General features: G+C 43.3%; 1 protein-coding gene across 4 annotated transcripts; it reads right to left on the reverse strand.

The window, feature by feature from the left end:
* Positions 1-272: 272 nt before the first annotated feature.
* On the reverse strand, positions 273-17,382 carry LOC122182063 (MOB-like protein phocein). 4 transcript variants are annotated; one of them, XM_042875074.1, is made up of 9 exons: positions 17,298-17,382; positions 15,150-15,314; positions 7,608-7,670; positions 6,700-6,800; positions 5,944-5,986; positions 5,593-5,679; positions 4,516-4,595; positions 3,543-3,654; positions 273-2,656 (listed from the first exon to the last, which is right to left on the reverse strand). In XM_042875074.1, exons 1-9 carry the CDS (start codon positions 17,298-17,300, stop codon positions 2,525-2,527), a joined length of 786 nt encoding a protein of 261 aa, XP_042731008.1. In that variant the 5' UTR covers positions 17,301-17,382; the 3' UTR covers positions 273-2,524. The 4 variants fall into 4 exon arrangements, with proteins under 4 accessions (XP_042731008.1, XP_042731004.1, XP_042731006.1 ...); XM_042875070.1 differs by lacking the exons at positions 15,150-15,314; positions 17,298-17,382 and adding an exon at positions 9,310-9,409; XM_042875072.1 differs by lacking the exons at positions 15,150-15,314; positions 17,298-17,382 and adding an exon at positions 8,658-8,826.
* Between the last annotated feature and the right edge of the window lie 23 nt (positions 17,383-17,405).

Below are 17,405 nucleotides of genomic sequence, written 5' to 3' on the forward strand. Positions count from 1 at the left end.
TGCTCATTTGGGTATTTGAAAGGTCCTTTCTAAATCTCAATGACTTTTAAACTGTAGAACCAGCATTTTCTGAACTGAGAGATGAATACATTTGAAGTCCAGCTTCTAGATGCTTGTGAGTATTGTATTTATCTACTTTGGGAAGAAGAAATACAAGTTCAGCACCCCTGATAGCAAAGATGGGCGAGCACTGAACTTTGCCTTGGAAGCACCCGGTTGCCTGCGTTCCTGGACAGCATGAGAAATGAGGATCACTGACTAAAATGCAGCGGTATGGATAAAGTAACAGTTTAATTTTAACCGTTGGTTTGTTTACAATATATTCCAAAGACAGTTCTTCCATTTCCCTATTACGGAGAGGGTAAATTAAATCTGTTAATGTATTTAGCTAGACAAACCGATGACTTCCTTAGGCGGAGTTAAGTTTTATGGTACCATTCAGGCACGTGTGTGTACACAGTACTCATGTAAACAGCAGCAAGGGAAGATACAAGCAGTGTTTCACTTAAGCCGTATATAAAATCAGCTAAAGAGAGCAAGTCAATTTACAGTGCAAATCTGAAGGAGAATCAACAGGATTAAAACTTCCAGAGTTTTGTTCTGAAGTGAGACCCTTAAAGCGTTAAGAGGATGAAAAGAGGTTTAAAACTTTAATGCAGTCCTGAGCACCACATTTTCTTCAATTGCGTCGAGGAAATGGAATCAGTAACACAAGTTACATGTTTTGGCCTCTGTCAGTCACTGGGATAATATAAGCACGTGGAGTGACTGCACAGAAGAACCACACTGTGAATGGTCCTACAGCAAACCGTACCAAAACTAAATGCATTTTACCATCTCCAAAATACAGTTGTCTTCCTGCCTCTAATACAAACTTAAGATACCTATTTGGTCTATAAAGGCAAGTTAGAATTAACTGTATAGGCAGCTACGTTCACTCATACAACATCTCATGCAGTAGCCCTGCTGACGGTTAAATACAGCTATAAACGTGAGACAAAAGAGCTGCTGAAGCAAGCAGTTGCTGAAGTAGTTCATAAGCTTAATCTCTTTATTATCTTATAGTTAAAATTCCCTTTACATCCAGGTGGTACAGTTGCTTGAGGTGTGCTTGATTTGTGTAAAGAAAAATAGAATTTAAGGCATGTTTAGTGTATTATGGAGGAAAAAAAATATTAAATAGGTGAACTCCCTTCCTTCCAAGTAAGCATAACTTAGAAAACCAAGTACAGTTTACAGAAACTAGCTTAGTTAGCCCCTTGTGACCTGCATAAAGAAATAACAGAGCCCCCCGACAACTTCCAAGAGAAATGACTGGCTACCTCTTCAAACAGATAAGCAAAATTCATTTAACATAAGAACACCACTAGTGCTTTTATACCCTGCATTCATGCCCACGTAGCAGTATATCTGTCTGCTACATTCATCTCTAAAATATTTAGTTCTATCATTCTAGACAAAACACAGTTAAGCAGCACTCATGGAAATTGTCAGTTATTGCAAAGCTGCAAACACAAATTGAAACAAACGTCTAAAAGGGAACAGAAGCATTAGTCCAAATCTTTCTGCCAATGTAATCCAGGTGAACAAAGAAAAATCAACATATACTGGAAATATGATGAACTCTTAGACTCAGGTCCAATTTTTCAAGTACTTGAGTGTTCTTTTCTGACAATACAAGTAAAGACTATGCTAGTGGGTTATGTGGCTTAATGAGAATATTTCTGTGAGGTATAATCTGTAAGCCATTGCCATAAACAGGTGTAAGCCATTGAGTTTGTGTTGGTTTTGCCACAGTTACTCTTAAAGAAATTGTGGAGTGGAGAACAGCAGGAGCCTGCTTTAGCAGGACAGAAACCAGCCTCTGCTGCACACAGGCCTCCACTGGTTACAGAAGAAAAGAACAGGCTGAAAAAGAAAGTTAGACACATATCAATAATATATCTGTTAAATATCATAGTAAAATTATCCTTTTGGTATTACTAACACTATAAATGCTCTTAGTGTTTGGATAGAAACATACAGGAATATGCACAACCAGAAGTAAATCTTCAAAGCCATCTTAAAAAAATAAAAGCTAAATTAGGAATAAGCTACATTGCAAAGAGCTTCCTGCACAATTCTATATTTAAGGTGAAAATCTTTGCACTAACCTAGCGACTGTATTACAAAATGGCTTGCTGTGTAATCTTAATCTTGCTTTTTCCCCACCCAATCTGTCCTCTTCAGGATTGTGATTCAATGATTGTTTAGCAGCAATTTTAGAGAACTGTAAATTCTTTTATTAACAGGCATTATAAACAGATACTACTACTTTTATTTAAAAACCATGAGTGCCACGTTGATGAATATACAGCTCATGAATAACTTAAGGTATTTCCCATATTAAAAGGCAATGCACACAGCATACAAAAAGTATACTAAACAAAGCTATAAGGATACATGATTGAAGTGTCTAAAATGATATATACAGTACGTAGTTTTTTGTCTGTATTCAGTACAGGCTTCAGTACAGTCATCCCCATCATGCCTCACTCTCCCCTGCCACTGAATTTTGCACTTCTTCTTCCAAAATTGGTACAATCAGGTTATCCTTGGACATCAGATTATACTTCATCACAAATTTAGTGAACCGGTGACACAAGAAAGTTTCATTCTGGAGATGAAAAAAGGGGAAAAAATACATATAGAGAAGGAATATTATAAACAATCGAGGAAAGTACAATTAAACTGCTTTTATGTAATGGATTTAGAAGTCTTAGAAACAAGTAGCAATGCTTAAATGATAGATTTATACTACTACTTTTAACACATCCCCTTTACTACTCGATTATAAGCTTGAACTTCAGTTGGGGTTTTGGTTCATTGCTCAGGTCATAGCTCAATTTAACAGTACTTAAGGAAGAATGTATTAAAATATCACCACAATTCTGCTCTGCTCTCCAGAAAAGGATTTTAAGGTATTAAACTCCTGCTACATACACCATCCCCACCAAAAGGGAACACAGCCATTCCACAGCTGTGCCAGCAACCTGAAGTGGTTGGCAAACATTTCATTCTGCCTGCAGCTCTCTCCTCATCTATTAATTTCTATGTCCTGGTTAAAAAAAAAACCCAAACCTGTGGAAGTGCCACTCATTGGTCTGCTTTTATGCAGTTTTATAATTATAATCCTTTAACTGCCTGCATAACACATGCCATCAGGAAATAAATATTTCTATAAGCCTTTTGAATACATTTGGGAATCTTGAAAGTAAGATGATGAATTAGTATTTGCTTGAATAAAACCAAGGGTAAAAAAAGGGTAACCAATTGGATATGTTAACTAAACAGGTGACTTTTCATAATAAACACACACACTTTCCTGTGTGTAATTTGGCCCTGAGACTTAAATCACAGCATGGAATTTCAGTTCTTATAGAAGCATTATCTACTGTAATGAATACTTCACATCAGTGCAGATCTTCTGTAAGTGTTAAAAGAAGGCAGTACAATTATCCCAGCTGTAATTTCAGCAATAACTGAACTATTGAACTACTTACTTCATATTCATCAAATATCTGCCGATGATGAAAATAAGCATGTGAAAATATTCTGTAAATCCTTCGGCACACAGATCCTAATTTGGCTACAGAGGATTCCTTTATGCTAACCCTGTAAGCACCAGGAGAAAGGTTACAAAACAAATCTACTGCCATGACTAGTGAAATACATGTCAACGTGAATTTTGACTGTTAAACTATACTGTGAAGTTACATGCTAAACTTAGAGTGAAGTTTTACAGATATGCCTGCAGTTGCTTCTTTCTGCATAAGTAATAAAAATGCTGATGCACCTGCTCATATGAAAACAGGTACGTTTTGCCTGCACTACAGAAAGATCTGATGGAGGCTGGATTTCTGGTTTCTAGCAACGAAGAGCAAAGGAAAGACTTCCAGCTCCACCTCCTTACCAACAGAGGATTCCCAGAGAAGCACCATTTTGACTTCTCTGGTGAGGTTTCCATGATCCAACATGGCAGGCTGCCCAATGAACGCACTCAATCTGTCTTCTGCTGTTCCACACTGGATTGCTGCTGCTTTCTGGTGATTCTCAGTGCAGTATCATAGAATCATAGAATCACAAGCTTGGAAACGACCTATAAGATCATCTAGTCCAACTGTCTCCTAAGTACTGTATAAGTCCTCTGTCTGTTTTAAGTCCTGTTACTTAGACTGGCATTCTGGTGGAAGCCCCGTAGCAATACCAAGAAATATGAGGAAAACAAGCAGTTTCCACTTAAAAAGTGCCTCTGTCAGTTCCAGCTAATGGCAGACTGTTTCAGTAGGCAGGAATTCTTTCTTAGCTTAAAATAGGCAGTTACTGTACCAACAACACCGGCCCATTCTGCAGGATTTCTGATGCTCTCAGTAGTATTCCACAAAAATGGTGTTACACGTTTCTATGTGGTCTTTAAGTGCTTAGGTGCCATTTACACCCCGCTACCTCTCTGCTCCCAAAATAAAACATTTTTACCTGCTGGGGAAATACTTGTTGCTATTCAGAAGACATGCAGCTCCATCAAGCGTGTGTCTGGTATAGTCTATAGCAGGACACTACAAAATACAGTGAGCACGTGCATGATGTTATCACATAACTTACTTAAAGAAAAACAATTATGTTTCCTGATGCTTTTAATATAATTAGCCATTTTTAGTCCCAGAAGTTTCTTACAGCTTCTCTGAAGGTCTGGCTACATTTCCTTCTCAAGCAGGATGTTGCTTTTCTTTGTTTTACAACCCATGTCAATTATTTCAAGAGGCAAGTTACTACGGAAATGTGATTGTGTGCATGAGTAGTGAACTTTATGCATCTCCCTGAGTAACACCTTATCATGTAAACGCATACTGGAGGTACACTAAAAGGAAAAACATTCCTTATGTCACAGCTGACTTGTTTCTCACATTGTCGAGCTGCCAGACTACTGCTTGTACATCCTATCCAAAAGGAGTTACAAATCAAAAACAAAAACACAGAACTGCCCTTAAGTGTAATTGCTGTTTTTAACCACCTTGTCAAAAAAAAAACAAAAGCATAATTCTAGATAAATATACAATAAGCCAAGACCTGTCTCTGCAATCAAGTATGTGCAGAAGAAAAGGACAAAAGCCAACGTGAACTGGGGCCAGGCAGAGAGAGATCAGCAGTGCCTGTCCTTTGTCATTCCCTGTCTTCTCAGCTGTAACTTTCGGTCAGCAGTCTCTCAGGGTTGCCTTGCTCACTCCCTGACCATGAGGCAATAGCTATCAACATGGAAAACAGCAGATGAATGATGCTCAGAGATAACGAGTATCACCTCCTCTTTTCTCTGACTGCAAACAACACCCAGGTAGAATGCTGTCCTTCTATCTCTGGTACTGCTGTAGGAAGCAGTTCCCTCCTAATCTAAATTCACTACCAAACAAGAAAGAAGGAAACCTCATATGATTGTTCTTAACCCACAAGGGCTCTCAGCTCAACTAAGAAAACAACTGCAACAGTTTCCTCGTGAGCTGTGAGGTGTAGAAGAAAGCCTTACATCAATAAGGTCAATTTTACACAACCCATCCATACCTCTTTGGGAGTTTTGTGAGCTGCACAAAGAAAAATCCATTGTTCAGTTGCTGTCATCTGAGTACATGTGTCTGGGTGACACTCGCTCTGTGAAGACAATTGCTCAGTTACAAAAACCAGTTTCAGTTACCCAAAAGCAGAAAAAAAAAAAAAAAATCAGATGGTCTTTTCAAATCACTTCCTTGTCCTGCCCACCACCAAAAAGAGTTATTTCCTACAAGTCCTTAAAACCCTAAAAAAACCTCTTACCTGAATCCACTGCTTAAGCATAGATGTACAAATTCTAAAGAAAGTTCTACAGACTCTGCATCAAGTGCCAGTACAACATGAAAATATGAAGGAAAGAATTACCTGAAGCTTGACAGCTAGTCCATTGAGCTCAAGGCAGAATTGTCTAAAAAGGAATTTGAACAAAGCAGCATCAAAATCAAGCCATTTGTTTTCGCACTGGAGATACTAAATACAAACAAAATGATACTGATCTTCTTAACAGATGTTAACATTTCTTGAAATGACTGTTGTGAAGTGGAAAAAACAGAACAAGAAGAACATTGTACTTTAAGAATACCATCACGTAATTTCAGCTGATGTGAGACTTGAAAAGTCAATATATACAACAGGCTACCAATTAACACACTATAAAAATACAACTTGAGAGAAACAGAATGCTTACCAGCATATCTTTTTTACTGATTACAACAATTAGATTTGAATTTTTACCTGACAGCACAGGCTAAATTTCACAATTTTGTGGAGGTGTTTAAGATACCAACTTCGTTAGGGAAGAAATACTATTTCACAAATATAGATTTTTTTTAAAAGCAATTGAAGAACACTGAGAAAATTAAGGGCATAATTTGCAGATGTGCATCATTCCATCCTGCTGAGATACACATCCTCCAAACCAGTTAAGTACTTAAAGTACCACCACAGATGATTAACAGTGAGAGACTTGTAGAAACGCAGCTTCCAGTAGAATGTGTCTGGAAGTGCATTCCTTAACCTCTTAAGTTGAATATGACAACTTAAAAGCAGTGAAACTCCCTACCACTCTCAATGAACAAAACTCAGACTCAGGACATTATGCTGATGAAGATGAGTTCTTACCTTAGATGTTCATACTTCCATACACCTTCATCCTGGCCTTCAGGAGGTTCAAGGATCTTATCAATGTTGGAACAGTCTGCCCTTATGTTTTGCTGGATGTACTGAGGTGGAGGAAAGGAAACAAACACTAGATCTTGTTGTAATTACAGTAAAACAATGTATTTAGGACATTATTATGCCTTCAAGAGACTTACTTTCACAGAGATAAAGTCATTTTCCTTTTATTTAGAAAGTAATGGATAGGCTAAAAAGTTTAAAAAGCTTTTTTTGTTTGTTTGTTTTGGTTTTTGTTTTCAACCTGTAGTGGAAATGCTACGTAAGTCACTGCCTAAAGCAGTGATTCAGCATCTGGTGGAAGGTGGGGCCAACCCAGGGCTACTCAGGTGCATGCAATGCAATGCCATGCACCTGAGTGATTGGAAGGGGTGGAGTCAGGCTCCACACCTTCCCAGACCTCATTTAAGGGTTGGCAGTGGAGGTAAGAGCATCTTGCTGGAGATCCATGTGTACCTGAGGCCTTATGAAGGTAAGCAGATTTTCTTTCTTTGTGTGTCCATGGGTGCTGTGTTTGGTCTTGTTCTCATTTGCTGCAGCCTAGGATTATGCCACCCTGCTATTACTGCTGTACTTTCTATCACGTTCCAGCATTACACAACCCTGCTTTTTTTTTTTTTATATATCTGGTTTGTTTAAATCATGTTTGAGAATTGTAGCTATTTCTCCACATCCCGTTAGTAATTCATTTTTTATAGTTGATGAAGCTGATTCTTTTATGGAACTACTCTAAGCAGAAAAAGAACGTGCTATGATCCTTTTGTTTTTCTTTTGTTTGGTTGTTTGTTTTTAAACAAAAAAAATAAAAGAACTCAAGAAATTGAGTTTACAAACAGAGTTTTAGATAAGAGTACCTGCTGAACAGCTAATGTACTATCCATCTCCTCAAAGGACTCATCAGGCCAATTGTAGAAATCCTGTTTAAAAAAGAAAAATAAATTTCAACTAACTTGACAAAAAGAAGGGAGGAGGAAGAAAGGCCCAGTACACTCATACATGAGGGAATGTAGATGCAGGCTCAGTTCATACAATTCCAGGAAGCTACTTCTTAATAGAAGCAGCACACAAACTTGGTATGAATATGGTGAAGCATATTCACATTATGCATATTAGGCTCCTAATGTGCTGCTATTAGCACCTCTCTGTTTGACTCGGTGTGTGGTAAACATTGCCTCTTCCACACATCTTGCTGCAGCCTTGGATATTTAAATCAAACATTTGCATACAGTGTCAGCTTCACAAGTTAGACAGTGTAAGAATGGGAAAATAAGAGGTCTGTAGAGAGCAGCATTATGGTATTGGCACTAGGCTAAAAATTGCAGTGTATTCCAGCAATAACAGACCACTGAAAGCAGCTTCTGCGAGCTGATGCTGCACCACAGACCCAGCTCTGTGCTGTGTTTCTCTGGCTCAGTCAGTGTGCTGTAGAACACCTGGGGTAACAGCTCTAGCAGCCCACAGCATTCAGTGCTGCTAACATCAACAACCTCCTGAAGTCTTGCATCAGGCCCAGCTGCATGTCAGTGCTCTGCAGCTGTTCTCACCTAGTGTGAATACGATAACCCCACGATAAATGGGATTTCTAACTTGGCATTTTCTGCATCTCCCATTCAATGCTGCTTCTCCTGGGAGCCAGAAGCATTATGTGTTGGCCTCCTGCTGCTGACCTTATGCTGCAGTGACTCAGGGAAGGCATCCTCCCTGTGCAGCTCAGCAGGCTGCTCTGCAACAGCTGAGGGAAAGGAGTAGCAAGTGCTTGGATGGTGGGTTGTTGCATTTACACACTGCACAGCTATACCACAGCGTCATCTAGGATGAAATATGGTCACACACAAGAGAAGCATCTCCAAAATTCTTCAGCCCAAGTGAGTTTTGCTATTTCCTAGTTCCACAGGCTGCAGTACCGTATTTTTCAGGATACCCAGAAGATGGCAGATGCTCCGTGTCCTCCGCAGGTTAAGCACGCACGGCGCTGCGCAGCGATGGAGCTCCGGACATCCTGCCGAAGGCTAACGGGGGAAGAGAGGCACCCTTCCGCAGCCCCGTGCCGCCACCGCACCCTCCCGGCAACGGCGGAACGAAGACGACCCCCGCGAAGGCCCGACGGAGGCTCGTCTCGGGAGCGATCCGAAGAGGACCGCAGACGCCCGAGACGCGCCCCTTCCAGGCGGGCTCGGAAGCCGCGGAGCGGTGAGTGAGCAGGAAGCGGCTGACGGCCGCATTACGTAAGGGCCGCCCGGGCCTCCGCAGGGCCGCGGCTCAGGCCTGCCGGTGCCGCCGTCGCAGACGGGGAAGCGGCCGCCGCGCGGGGGAGGCGCGTGGCCAAGGAAGCCGCGCTTCGGCCCTGTGACGCCGGGTTACTCGGCGGCGGAGCCCCTTGGGCCTGGCCAGGCGCCGCACGGAGGTACTCGGGCCCCGGCCCGGACGCGCCGAACAAAGCGGTCCCGCGGAGCGCGGCCCGGCCAGTATCGTCGCCCCGACGGCCGGCCCGGCATCGCGTCTCGGCGGCGGCGCCGCCCGCTCCCCGGGTCCGGCCGCGCGGCGACGGCGCCTTACCTGGGCCTTGGTACCCGGCCTGTTTCGCCTCAGCACTGCCGTCCCCTCCGCCATGACCATAGTGACAGCCGCGCCGGGACCCGGATGTGGCGGCGCCGGGCGGGGCGAGGGGCCGGGCGAGCGACTGTTGGGCGGTGCGGCGCGGGAAGTCTCGCGAGAGGCGCTGAAGAAGAACCGTGGGCCGCGGGGCTGGCTGCGGGTGGAGGGGATGCGGTGCGCTGGCGGGCAGAGCCGCTGCGCCCACAGCGGGGGTTGTGGATGATGAGCTGGGAGACGCGATGAGAAGCGCGGAACGGTGCCGCTCCCCGCTTGGCTGCCGGCACCCCGACTTCGTGAGACGGAGCGGGGGTTCCGTGCGCGGCGCGATAACGCGGGCGCTTCTCGAGGGCCCGCTGCCGCTTGCTCCGGTTACTGTTTTACCGGTGAGCCTCGGGTCAGCGTGACTGCCCGAGTGCGAGCCTGGGCCCCGCAGCGCGAAACTGCTCCTCTCAGCACTTTCTCCGAGGTGAGGAGGTTAATAGCAGCAGTTACCGCTGTGCTGAGGGTTTGCCTGTCGTGCTGCCGCGTTAGGTCTGCTGTGAGCCTCCGTTAATTTTTTATGACATTGATTTATAATTAGCCAGCCCCAAAGTAACAGAGGTGCTGTTTCAGTCCCTCATAACATAGTCTTGTGTTTTTCGGTTTTTTTTTTAATGGATTTCAAGGTTCAGCTGGTATCTAAAGCACAGAACGGGGGGAGCTGTGACGTTTTCACTTGACCCTGACTTCTGTTTCATGGACATCTGGCTGAGAACAGCCACCTCTCCGTAAGAAATGCCCATCCTTCAGTTTGAAACTGGCTCAGTTGTGTGGAAAAAAGAATGTTTCTGAAGTGTTTCTTAAACAAGATAGGTAAATCTGTGTATCTTTTTCTGTTGCTCTTTGATAATTATCCCCTTATTACTGGAAGCTGCTTTCTATTTTTCTTTCAGTGAATTTCCAGTGGTTCTTACACAAAATCTGATCAACAGTAATTCCACATCATGGTTTTTACCTGGTCTGCATTGTTTGATGAGTGAAAAGGGGAATATTTGGCCAACATCATCTTACCCGTGCGCTGTTGGGGCCTGGGCATTCCTCTCCAGATGTCCTCAGTGGGCTGTGAAAGCTTCACCCTGTTTCTACTTGGCAGGTAACAGGCATGATGAAAAAGGTCTTCCAAAAGCAGTACTGCTGCTGCCAAGGGAGCCCTTTCCAGAATGGAAAGAAAAGGAAAATGTAGATGGAGTCTGCCTTCATTCTTTATACTTCAGATAGCTGGAAAGAACTGGATCCTCACCAAATAACGAGTATGGCTGTATGTGACTTTTTTCTGCACAAATTGGAGCTTTGATGTTCCAGGAATTGGTGGAACAAACAGGTCTAAATTCTTACAGAAGCACAGGAAAGCATTTGTCAGTGATACTGACCTTCACTCTATAACCCAGGGAATATAAAATATGGTATGTATCCATGGACTTAAAAAAAAAAAAAAAAAAAAAAAAAAAAAAAAACCACAACAGTAATGGCAGATGGATCACCTTGGCAGTGCAGTAGGTTACGCTGCCCTTGCTGACAAGGACAGCTTTGTAGTGCAGGAATAAAATGTTCTGTCTGTTGACCCATCCAATACACAAGTGTGTCCTCCATTTGATTAAGCTAAGGGATGCTTTTTCTTTTTCTTTTTTTTTTTTTTTTTTCCTATCCATGTATCTTTTATTCCCATGAAACTTCTGAGCATAATGTGACATTGGTTTTGAGTGTGCTATATAAAGGGTAGATGTACCTGAGAAATGTTTTACTTAATGACAGCAAGGTGCTGAAAATCTCCTGGGGCTGAAAGCATAAGTTGGAGTTTGAGTTGGGAGCAGTGATGTGTGTTATGCACTTGGCAACATGGCAGTGCTGGTTCAGTGCAGTCCTGCTGGGTACGGGCTGGGCTGGCTGGGCAGCCCTGGCCAAGGATTAAGGGAAGTGGTGCAGGTAGCAATGATGTACGTGCTACCTCTTCCTCAGGGTTGCCTGCCTGCCAGGGTCTCAGGTTGCACCAGCATGGATTAGAGCAGCTCTTCACAAACAAGAACTGTGAACTTCACGAGTTAGGATCCTACACAAATGATCTCTAAAAGACAGTATTTAAATGCTAGGCTTTTAAGTAACGTTTACCTGTTGGGTATTATTTCCTACTGCGCCTTTTTTTCTCCTTAGGGTGTCATCCAGTTTCTGTAAGTTAATTAAGCTGTGAATACATTAAATACCTGCTCCTTTCAGTATGTGACTACACTAGAATACCTGCCTTATCACACAAGATAAAAGCGTGCTCGCTGCAGGGGGAGATAACGTTTCTCACCGACTGTTGTGCAATGAACTGTCTTTGAAGATAACAGCAGTGCGATAACCTCGTTTCTGCTACAATGTGTGCTGCTCTAACTGCCCCAGGGCAGGTTTCAGGTCAGCCTGCTGAGGCAAAGGATTTCTCTATTCTCTTGTTAGTGCTTACTGGGAATTCTCTACCACTGTCTCGACAGAGCAGCTTTTGCATGGTTTGCCTACAGCTCCGAAGTAGGTGCTCACCAGCTACAGGGAACAGAAGGCATTACAGCCAACTTCTAATGGAATTGCTGGGTGATAATTAATGTTGTGTTTAAAAAAAAAAAAAAAAATAGCAACAGATCACACCCAGCAGAAAATAAGTTGTTTTAGGGCACGTGGAAGCAGAAGTTCCTCACTATAGCTACTGAAAGTGATAAATGTTATTACGATCCGTTGCAGTTATCTGCAGGCTTACAGTTTATCTAGCAATGTTGCTTTTGTAACAGCTTTAGTTCAATAAGAACTACTATTTAGCTAGTATTGATTTTGGTAGCAATGAGTGCATTATGGATTTATTTCACATAAGCCTATATTAAAGCCTTTTAAGACAGTCCATCCTCTCAGACTGCACTCTGTCAGCATACCAATTGTGAAGGCATACCTAGGAACAGTATAAAGTGCAGATCTGTGCAGTCATGTGCAGATAACCTTCAATGCATTCCCAAGGCAAAAGAGGGCAGTTATAAATACACCAATGTGATTGCTTCAGCACGAGTTGAGTAAATATCTTACTGTTTAAGAATGCTGCATTCAAGATAAATGAAGTATAATTTGTGAAATACAGTATCAGCTCTCTACTCAGTTGTAGAAGAGGAAGAGATCTGGCAAGATGAGGCAAAGTTGTTATCAACTACTGCATTAAGATCAGCATCAGCTCCAATTCTGCCAACTAATTTCTGTAGGGAAGTTATTTGGTAGGCAAAAAAGAATCACTTAGGTAAGAAAAATCATTAGAATTCTTTCTAGTGGAGGCATCGCTAGCAGCAAGCTCTGTTCAGAGTGGGGCAGGATGGTTTGTGTGCATTCATCTTGTTCAACGTCTTGTTGTCTACCACTAGCTCATGCTGGAAACAATGTCAGACGGATCTGTTACTTCAGGTAAAGTTTGAGATGAAACAAAGCTTTTGTCTCCTTTATCACCATCTCTCTGCAATAACCACTTTTGTTTCCCACCACTAGACAAATGTATTTTCATTAAAGCATTAGTAAAACAAAACTATTTATTTCCAGAGATTACTTCAAGACATCACACAACTGATACTCAGTTTCACAGAGCAGTAGCAGAAACTGAGACAGAAGCAGCACAGTTTTAGAAATTTATTGTAAAGGCCTTTACAATTTCAGTACAGGGACGAGGATATAAAAATGATGCTGTTTGGAATAATTAAGGCTGGATGGTGGCATTTCACTGTTCAGTGGAACTCAAGCAAGAGCAACCAATTTCTGACTGTACATACTTTTATTTCTGTTCCATCATTACAGTGAGATCACAAGTTATTTCAGCGACTCAATGCCTGCTTATTATAAAATAAAGGACATTATTTACATGATGAAAGAAAGCATTTCAGAATTTTAGTGGAATGGATGACGGATACTGCAACAACTTCAGTCCAGGTACTTTCCAAGAATGTCACCATCTCTAAACAAGTAGTAATCCTGCAAGCAGAAGAAATATTAGCATCACAATTGATTTTTATCAGCTGTTTTGCAGATACTGTCTGGTTCTGAAGGCTACCACGCATCATAAAGTACAAAACAAAAGTGAGCTAAGCACAGCTTGTTCTACCTCTTGGACTTGTAAAGATTCTTCTTTTCCAGGAGACACAACTTGGGAATGCTACCACTACTCATTGTAGCAGCAAGAAGCATAAGTACTACAAGAGGACAATTCTGTAGGCTTTCCCCATCAAAAGTAAGGATGGCCCAGTAATTTCAAAGCCCCGTAGGCTTCCCTCTACTGCTTGCTTGGCAGATAAAGGCACTTTGTCCATCCAGCAAAGGTCAAGCCAAGATGTCACTTTGGTTACTTTTTTTTAATTAAGGGTGGAATTAACAAGTACTGCAGGGACAAAAAACGTGGCTTGATTTAGCTGTTCCCACTTGAATACTAACAACTGCATTTATTAAATGCTGCTAATCCCTCTAATATTTACTACTGACTGCGTGACGCTGGGAACCAGTTTAATTTACATTCACAAAATGGGAAAACATACCTTATCTTCTAGTACAATCTTGGTACCGCCGTATTCTGGTAGCAAAACCTTTTCACCAACTTTTACACTCACTGGATGAATCTCACCATCCTGGAAAAAAAAAAATCCTTTACTTTACAGAAGTCAAATGGAAAGGTATTATGAGAATTGCTCCATAGCACAATGATACAGCCACATAATTTATTCAAGATGTCACAGTAATTGCAGTTGTACAGTGGAACAAGAATACTCAGGTTTACCAGGAGGAAAAGCATACCACTCAGTTTTCAAGCATTACAGTTCCACAATGTTTAAGCAGTGATTTTCTGAATGAAAAGCATTGCCATTTAGTTCCAGTACAAATGCAACAGCAAAGTCTTCTCAAAAAGAAAAAATCAGGAATTGCCAGACCATAGAATTCTGTTCTGAAATATCTGATAAAGTCAGTTTCAATATTCTATAAGCATTACTAATTTCTTTAAGTACCAGTTAGTATTACTTGCCCATTTCTGCTACTTTGAATAGTTTCTGTATTACTGACAATTCTGTATCAGTTGTTCTGGACAGAGTAAAGTTCAATTACAATTCCATACCATAAATTCAGTATCACAGCATTAGTCAAATAATAGTGCCATTTTGCAACGTAATGCTTTGAAAAGCAGACACAGAGAAAAACAACCATGATATTATGGAGAGACTCACAGGCAAAGTCTGAGTCAACACGCTCAAGTTAAATTTTAACCTGCTTCCTACCGTTGGAACTAACTGATCACTATTTAGATGGGGGAAAAATCTTCCAATAGTGAAGCCACGGGCATTTTAAGAAGGTGAAATGAAATTAAAAGATCTTTTTCAAGATCCTGTGAGTATTTAGCAATCAAAGATTAAGAAAGCTCAATTACATTTATTTCTACCAATTCATGATTTTTTGTAGTACGGTAAGCCCTATCCTGGTCAATACTTTTTGAACAAGACAGTGAATGCCATGCTCAGAACAACAAAGAAAACCACGTAACTATCGTTTAAGGATGTTTCAAAAAGCAAGTATTTTCCATTTTACAAATGTTCAAAGGAAGACAAATTCAAGGCCAGAGCCAGGCAGGGGAACTGAAGATTTCTACCTTCTCTTTGGACGTGCACTTCCAACTTCAATTGCCCTCTCTCAATTTTTGTGCTGTATCATTAAACTTACACTGCAGCCATCCCTTTCCTACTACCGTTTTCCAGCTGCCAAAGCTGATGCTTCAGGATGCTTACCTTCCCTCTGGCTCCCGATCCAACTGCTACTACTGTTGCTTGCAGCACCTTCCCTTGAGCTTTTTCTGGAATCATGATGCCTCCTTTGGTTACAGTCTCTGCTGCACATCGTTCAACCAGAACACGATCAAACAGGGGAAGGAATTTCCTAAATGCTTTTCCTGCCTGCAAAGAAGCACAATGTTGAGGGAAAAATAGTTGAACGAAAGTGCAACTAAAAAAAGCAAGCCCACAACTCAGCCATTGTGAGAACAAGAGTTTAAGAGCACAGCCAGGCAGTTCTCTTCCATAGAAGCAAAGCACACCTTTGATTGCATCAGAAATCGGTGGAGACGAAAGCAAGGCTGTGCTACAACTGCTCCAAACTCCTCAGAAGCAGCTCGCTCCCAAGCGGCCTTCACGGGCTCCTAGTGGGCAATGTGTGCCCTTGAGGCACAGCTAAGGAACACGCCACCAGCAGGTGGAGCAGGAGCCCCACGCGGCTGCAAGTTCTGCAGGCGTTTAATCCTAAACCGTTACTTCATACTGCTTATTAAGAACAGCCTGTTGATGATAAAAAGCGTGCTTTTACATTCACAGACTGACTTAATCAGGATTGAGGGCAGCTGCGTTTTTATTCATTGTAGCAGAATATTTTATAGTAACGAAGTGTCAGTCTAGGCCTGTATCTCACGTCAGTCTTTTCCAGGCAATTTCAAGATACTGCATTTTGCATGATGCAACACAGCTTCTGAAGTTTGAAGTCCCAATGGAAACTGCTGTTACACACATGCTTACCCTTAGCCACAAAATATTTAGGACTAAGCCCACAGAAGGAAGGAAGTAAGCACATTTCTACCTTGAGTGCTTTTCCTTCATGCAGATAAGTCAGTCACTATCTACCTCTACTCACTGAATTTTTTTTATTTTCATCTTTTTACATTTAAAAGCAACTCCTTACCCCCTTACTGGCAGCATTTGTGAAGCAGCACTCCAGCTCCCACACAGGAGATGAAGGGCAAGCACAGAGCCCCACCAAGGAGGGGCAGAAGAAGGAATCTGCTCTGGTTTAGGAGGAAAGATATGGAGCATTGCCAAGTCACATGGAGACAGTGTGGTGCAGGGCAGGTACCCTGGGCTCACAGAAACAGCTAGATCAGCCTGGCATCTGTGCAACCCTCACTGACACCAGCACACAAGATTTAAAACTGGGGGAAAACCAAATGGTAGGCAATGTGCAAACACAAAACTAGCGTGTGAAAGATGCATCCCTGGGAAAACTGTTACTGCTAGAATGATGAAAAAGACACGGAAATGACTGTGAACTATGATGATGTTCATTCGAAGAAAATACCAGAGCTGATGTCTTTTTCTTTTCGTTCCCTGAAACGGAATGTTCTGTTTAACTGAAATCGGTAAGCAGTCTTCAGAACGCGGGCACTTCATGCTTAAGCTTTGGGGAAAGCTTCAGCCTGGTCTGGTGGTTGGCAGCACTGCATGCAGCAAGGGGGCTGAAAATACATGATCGTTACGGTCCTTGTCACCGGGGCCATTCCACGATTGCTAATGATATCGGTGTGGGTACAAGGACAGCTCTGCCCTTATGCAGTGCTCCTCCAGAGGAGGCCTGGATGGAAGCAGCTTACAGAGCCGAACGCAACACGAGGAGCTTTTTTCCCTCCCGCGCTCCACAGGCGCACAGCGCAGCCCGGACGGGAGCTGAGCGCTGCAGGCAGGGCACGGGACGGAGCCGAAGCTCTCACGGGACCCAACGCAGCCCCCCCAAGGACTCGGTGACCTCGCAGCGCTCCAGGCCGCCCCGAGGCCCGCTCCCAGCTCTGGGCCGAGCTAACCGAGCGCCCGCGCGGTGCTAAGGCGGGACGCCGACGAGGAGGGCCGCCGCTCCGTCCCCGCCCGCTTCCGCCGCCCCGCAGCCCGACGCAGCCCCACCGGCCGCTATCGCCCTCCGACAGCGCCGGGCAGCACCCGCGCAAAGCGGCACGCTGCCGACACACCCAACGACCCCCGATCGGGGCTTACTCGCCCTGCAGATAGGCGGGCTGCAGCGGCAGGCCCAACCCCGCGCAGGGATGCAGGGATATACGGATGCTGACACGCGGCCGAGCGCGGGCTGGGTTGCGACGGCGCGAGCCGGGGCGCGGCACTCACCATGGCGGCTGCTGTGCTCCCGCACCGAGTGACCGCGCCGCTGCTCGCACACGTGAGAAAGGTCACCGCGTGCGCATGCGCAACCACCGACCCGCGCGCCGCGCCCTG

The sequence above is a fragment of the Lagopus leucura genome, unplaced genomic scaffold (genome assembly GCF_019238085.1).
Source record: "Lagopus leucura isolate 7727_CA_CO unplaced genomic scaffold, USGS_WTPT01 Super-Scaffold_100012, whole genome shotgun sequence".
Taxonomy (NCBI): Eukaryota; Metazoa; Chordata; class Aves; order Galliformes; family Phasianidae; genus Lagopus; species Lagopus leucura.